Source organism: Vicia villosa, linkage group LG6 (genome assembly GCF_029867415.1).
Source record: "Vicia villosa cultivar HV-30 ecotype Madison, WI linkage group LG6, Vvil1.0, whole genome shotgun sequence".
NCBI lineage: Eukaryota > Viridiplantae > Streptophyta > Magnoliopsida > Fabales > Fabaceae > Vicia > Vicia villosa.
In genome coordinates, this window is record NC_081185.1 from 142,422,841 (window position 1) to 142,429,474 (window position 6,634).

General features: G+C 33.7%; 1 protein-coding gene across 1 annotated transcript; it reads right to left on the reverse strand.

Annotated features, from left to right (window-relative positions):
• Nucleotides 1-589: 589 nt before the first annotated feature.
• LOC131614855 (uncharacterized) lies at nucleotides 590-2,032 on the reverse strand. Its single transcript, XM_058886394.1, has 2 exons — nucleotides 1,332-2,032; nucleotides 590-1,232 (listed from the first exon to the last, which is right to left on the reverse strand). The coding sequence occupies exons 1-2, from the start codon at nucleotides 2,030-2,032 to the stop codon at nucleotides 590-592; spliced, it is 1,344 nt and encodes a 447-aa protein (XP_058742377.1).
• Nucleotides 2,033-6,634: the final 4,602 nt, after the last annotated feature.

A 6,634-nucleotide genomic window follows, 5' to 3' on the forward strand; every position in this document is an offset into this window, starting at 1 on the left:
CTTGTTCTTTCTTTCAACTACTACGTTTTGTTGTTGAGGTCATTACCAACGGTTCCAGAGCCAATAATCTTTCCTTTCTGATTACCTCTGAAACCGACAACTCCACCAGGCTTAAGTTCCAAATCTTGGAACATATGCCTTTCTCCCGTCATGTGTAGCGAGCATCCACTGTCCAGGTACCATGATTGGTGTTTTAGTGGTGCCATCAAGGATATATGCACATAAATCACTTTATCCTTAGGTACCCATTTTTGGGTCCTTTCTTGTTAGCATTTCCAGAGGTTCTAGTACCTTTGGAAGTTTGTGCAACAAGATAATCAAATGGTATTTGTGCATGATATTTAGGTTTAGAAGTTTCCTTCTGTGTTTGTGATTATGATTCATTAAAATCAGAACTATCTTGTTTGGAACATTCCAGTTCAGTACGAGAAGGCACAAAATGTTCAGAAAGAGGTTTTGGTTTGACAAACAGAGTTTCATCAATTGGTTTTGATGATCCTGAATATCCCAAGCCTTTCCTTCCGTTTTTGCTAACTCCATAGATCATTGAAGCCATCCTGCTTCTATCTATGCTTTTAGCTAAGAAGTACTAAGAAGTTCTATCATATCTGATTACTTCATCAGTAACAGATGTGCCAGAGATAATATCTTCTTCTAGCTTTGAAATTTTACTAACAAGAGCATGATTTGATTTTTCTAAAGTAAGTAATTTTTCATTCAAATCATAAATAAGTTTCTCCTTCTTAGTAAAAGCTTCAGAAGTGATTTCAAATTTTCTTTTCAGAATTTTGTGATCACTTTTAAGAAGTTGATATCTTTTCATTGCTTCTGAAAAACAAAATTCAAGTTTAGATCGAGAGAGGGAAGCCATTACCTCTGCTTCGTCATCAGAATCGGACTCATCATCAGTTATCTGTCCACTTTCTGAAACGTAACCACTTGCACCGGCCATGAGTGCCATGTTAGCATGTTCCTCATCAGAAGCTTCATCTTCTGATTCTGAGTCATCCCATGTTTCCATGAGACCCTTCCTTCCTTTGAAGTCCTTCTTGGGTTTCTTATCTTTCTTGAGCTTTGGACAATCATTTATGTAGTGTCCAGGCTCTTTACATTCAAAACATGTAACTTCATTTCCAGTAGCTTTCCTTAGACCAGATAATTCAGTTATATCTCTTGTTCTTCTTGGTCTTCTGAATTTGTTTATCTTATTTTTCCATAACTGGCCAAGTCTTCTGGAAATTAGAGAAAACTCATCTCCATCTGAATCTTCTTCGGATTCTTATAATTCTTATTCTTCTGCTTGAGAAGCTTTTGTCTTTTCAGATTTTGACCTTAGAGCCACAAATTTTGCTTTCCTTTGAGGTTCATCTTCCAGAAGCTGAATCTCGTGACTTCTTAAAGAACTAATTAATTCTTCAAGACTCGTGCTGTTCAAATCCTTGGACACTATCAAGGCAGTTACCATTGGTCTCCATTTCTTTGGCAGACTTCTGATAATCTTTTTAACGTGATCAGTAGTAGAATATTCCTTATCCAGAACTCTGAGTCCTGCAGCAAGCGTCTGAAATCTTGAGAACATTTCTTCAATGGTGTCATCATCTTCCATTTTGAAAGCTTCATATTTCTGGATAAGAGCTAGAGCCTTTGTTTCTCTAACTTGAGCATTGCCTTCATGATTCATCTGAAGAGAATCAAAAATAGACTTTGCAGTCTCTTTGTCTGTGATCTTCTCATACTTATTATAAGATATAGCAGATAGCATAATTGATCTTGCTTTGAAGTGATTCTTGTATGCCTTTTTCTGATCAATTGTTATGTCGCTTCTAGCCATCTTCACGACTCTCTCATCTACTGGGTGACTGTAGCCATCAACTACGGTATCCCATAGATCAAAGTCATAAGCCATAAAATAGTTTTCAATCTTGTTTTTCCAGTATTTAAACTTTTCTCTACTGAATACAGGAGGTTTTGCATTGTACTTATCTCTATCGTTATCATTAGCAACAATAACAACGTTATTCTTGTTAGCCATATTTTTTCACACAATTTGGAATGATACTGAACACTGTTAAGTGTGTGATAAAGATTCAAACTCTTTATCAATCAGAATCGGAGCTCTGATGCCAATTCAAGGTGTGAAAAACACAAGAAGGGGGGTTTGAATTGGGTTTTAAACCAAATAAAATTTCTTTTGAAAATAATCCCCTTTTTAAAACTTAGATTCTTTTAAAGAGAGCTTATGATAATAATAATGATAAGTATGCAAGAAGGAAAGACAGGGAATTTATCCTAGTTCACTTGATAGAAATCAAGCTACTCTAGTCCACCCGCCAAGGTGATTTTGGCTTATACTCAAGGACTTAATCCACTAATCTTCAACAATATTACAACTGCACAAGTTGCCCGCAAGTGACTAACAACCTCTAAGACACACACGTCTTAGCCCTCTCAAGGATACTGACCCAACTGGTCCCTCAAGGCAAATCAAACAACAGTTTGAAAGATTTGTTTACAAGATGATATGCTTCTACACAAGCTGATTTGTAAACTTTACAATTCGAATCAGATGACTTAAGAAAGAAGAATATACAATATGAATAGTATTGTTAGAATATGCGTGAATGCGTCAACTTCTTCCTTAGTCTTCAAGCTCTTTATATAGCCAATAAAATAATATATTCGTTGGAGGGTATTTATGTAATCTTCAAAAAGTTGGCAGCTTGAAATAACGCAGGGGACAAAATCGTACAATGCGTCTGTCCTTCATGGTAGTGGAATGGAATGTTTTGATTCGTACCATGTACTGTTGTACCACGTTAACGTTATCTTCAATTCTTCATACTTCAGAGGCTTGCAGCATGAGTAGAAGGTAGAAAATAATCTTGGGTTCTTCAGAACTTCAAGTCTTCAGATTCTCTCATAATATTCAGCACTTGGTCTTCAATACCCTTTGTCTTAGAAACTTGAATCTTTAGAGCTTCAAATCTTCAGAGTCTTCAGAACCGCGTCTTCAGAGTCTTCAGCCTTTGGTCTTTAGATTAGTTTCTTCGACTATGTATCAGAGTCACTGTAACACCCCTCTATTTTTTATTAATTTTGTAAGACTTTATACTTAACTAATTTAGTGATTTTTTAGTGTGATCTATATTAGTGAATATATCAAATAAATAAATTAGCCTAAAGGAAAAATAAAATCAATTTTAATTAATATGGAAAAATAAAATCAATTTTAATCAATTTTAATTATTTAATGTAGGGAAAAGAAAGATTGGTACTCGCGTTGGAGGGCATTGGGGGAGAATGTAAGATCATACGATAATACATTTGGATTTTGGGAGAATGTAAGATCATACGATAATACATTTGGATTTTGGGAGGATGGGGCTTATAGCTCAAGGAGCGGCCCATATGGTCTAAGAGCAGTTTCACATGGAATAATGCTCCTCTTAGTACCATTGCACGAGTGGAATCGATTTAGAATTATGTTATTGATTTTTGATGAAAAGTTTTGATGGTTAGTAGAAATGAAAAGTTGAAAATCGATTAAATTGAAAACTAGGTTTAAACAAAACAACCTAAGTCTAAACTGATTTTAATCAATTAAAACCTAATGTCTAAAATTAATCCTAATTACTAGGTTAATTACAAAAGTAGGTCACAAGTGAAAATAACCTAAGTCTAATTGATTTTAAACCCTAAGTTAATTAATCAATTTTTTTTTTGTATTTTTGACGATTTTATTAATAAATTAAAGTCTAATTAATTTAATTACAAAATAAAAAAGATGAAAATAACATCTAACCTAATTGATTAAGTCAAGATACCTAGAAAATTAATCAATTGATTTTAACCTAAAAACCTAATTTTTGGTGTTTTTACATGATTAAAAGATAAATCTAAGTTAATTATTAATTAATTATGAAAATAACTAAATCTAATTAAAATAAAATATTTTTTTGTGTCAAAAATTAAATTGACATTTTATCAACTTAAATCTAAAAAGAAAATAACTTTAGTAGTCTTCTATTGGTTGCTATTAATTATGGAAAGCAAATAAAAATAAAAATAGAAAAAAGAAAATCAAAGGAAAAGGTTAGAAAAAGAAAACAGAGTTGCATGGGGTGGGTGTTGAACCCACGCCCTACCCTTTACTAGTTTCCAACCTGGCCAACTATGCTGCAATTGTTATCTGCTATTTAAATACAACAAAAATAAAATATAAAAAAAATAGAAATTCGAAATTAAAAAAAACGCGCGCAGGGGGGTTGACTGTTCATCATCGTTTTCCAGGTTTTAGGCAACATTTTTTAAACGTTGCTGAAAAGACTTTTAGCTACGGACCGTTCGTAGCTATAACCTGTAAAAATCAAAAACCATGAAACACACAATATAAATTCCAAGTGAGTACATGGTTCAACTGGAAATCTCCATCTGAGTCTAATGGTGCCCTTAGTATTGTCCAATTATGGCTGTATCAAGAAACCCCAAATTTGAAGCTTATTAACCTAACAATGGAAAGTCACGATTCTTGCACTAAAGCTCAGATTAAATGGTTCAAACACATCGAAAACAACATCACGAACATGTATATGCAATCAAATATGGTTTATGATGAGTGTATGAGTGAAATCGAAAAATTGAAATATGTGTGTAAACCGTGAATTTTAGGTGATGATTCTGATAGCTTTGCTCGATTGTGAGGGTTGGTTTATGTTCAGGGAGCTTCAAGGATCGTGTTTTGATGCTTGGTTTGTCTTGAAAACAAGTGAAAACCAGTTTTGCTATGTCACTTTTTTTTGTTTTTTTCAAGTTTGTATATGGGGTTTTTTGCTCAGAATTTCGTGTGTTTGCAAGCTGGACATGCTATGTTGATATAGTAGAATTGATTTGAGTGGATTAAGCATCAAGAAAATAAACAATTCAAGCTTTTCCAAGTTTTGGTCTGTACCTTCAGTAAAAGCTGGTATTTAGAAAAGTTTTTGTTCCTCTACCTTCACTAAAAGTTGGTATTGAGAAGCTTTGGTATGTACCTTCAGTAAAAGCTGTTATTCAGAAAAGTTTTTGTTCCTCTACCTTCACTAAAAGCTGGTATTGATAAGCTCTGGTATGTACCTTCAGTAAAAGCTGTTATTCAGAAAAGTTTTTGTTCCTCTACCTTCATTAAAAGCTGGTATTGAGAAGCTTTGGTTTGTACCTTCAGTAAAAGCTGGTATTCAGAAATTTTTTTGTTCCTCTACCTTCAGTAAAAGATGGTATTAAGAAGCTTTGGTCTGTACCTTCAGTAAAAGCTGGTATTCGGAAAAGTTTTTGTTCCTCTACCTTCAGTAAAAGCTGGTATTGAGAAGCTTTAGTCGGTACCTTTAGTAAAAGTTGGTATTCAAAAAAGATTTTTGTTCTTGTACCTTTAGTAAAAGCTGGTATTCATAAAATCTTAATCCCTTCCTTCAGTAAAAGTTGATAGTTCACCTTCAGTAAAAGTCACTGTATCTTTTGTTCTGGTACCTTCAATAAAAGCTGGTATTCATAAAATCTTAATCCCTACCTTCAGTAAAAGTTGGTAGTTCACCTTCAGTAAAAGTCAGTGTATTTATTGTTCCTCTTCCTTTAGTAAAAGATGGTATTGGGAAGTTTCGTTTTGTACCTTCAGTAAAAGTTGGTACAGTTGTATTTTTGTTTCTCTCTACCTTCAGTAAAAGCTGGTAGTTCACCGTCATTTCTAAGTCGGTGTTGTCTATCCTTTGCTCTCAGTTTTGAGATGTTATTAAGTTTCATTCCATCTCCAATGGAGTTAAGTTTCCTTTCCCCAGTCGAGTCGATTACTCTTTCTTAGATATTACTTCCTTGTTGGTTAATTACTCGCATTGTTAAGTATTTCCCCATTGGAGTCATACTTTGCTTGAAATCTTTTGAGCTTTGCACTTTTTTTTTGTGATTTTGGGTTTTCCCCATAACACAGTTCTTTCCCCGTAGTTGGAATGTTTTTCTATTTTTTTATTATTATTTCTTCTTTCACATGCATGATCCTAAGCATCACATGGCATCTTAGGGTCAAAAATTGGGTTTGTTTATATTTAAGTATCTTCGATCACGTCGAGTGAAGATTTCTAAACTTCATATCTCCTGATAGAAGACACTTAAATATGGGCAGTTGTTGTACCCTAATTTTTAACCCTAAGATACCCATTCATTTGCATTTAAATCAATTACATAAAGATCATAGGTTTGGTTCATCTCCTATCTTGAGTGCTCTCTTACTTGCCATGCAGGGATCGCCAAATTTTTCTTTTTTACTTTTACTTGTATTATACTCTTTATATTTTTACTAACATCTAACCAAAATCCAAAAATATACATGTTTTCTCTTTAATAACTTTTTCACTAAGAGGTCTGGATCGAGAACATCAAACACTAGTTTCTCAGCTTGAATGTAATTAATTTGAACAAAGTCAAAGATTGGTCAACATTGATTTTCAAGTAGAATCCAATACTAGTTGATCAAGAGTTTCCAAGATTTTAGTTACTGATTTCTCAAGAGACACCAAGGTTCATGTGTTTATTTCCATGCCTTCTTTGACAAGTCAAAAATCGAGCCAGAGCCATAACAGCTCAACCAACAAAGTTTTTGCCACTTTTT

Bases quoted from the DNA above. Each gene is read 5' to 3' on its own strand.
- LOC131614855 (XM_058886394.1), bottom strand. From the start codon at position 2,032: ATGGCTAACAAGAATAACGTTGTTATTGTTGCTAATGATAACGATAGA. The intron at 1,233-1,331 runs GTCAAAATCTGA...TCTAATTTCCAG, and splicing joins GCAAAATTTGTGGCTCTAAG to AAGACTTGGCCAGTTATGGA.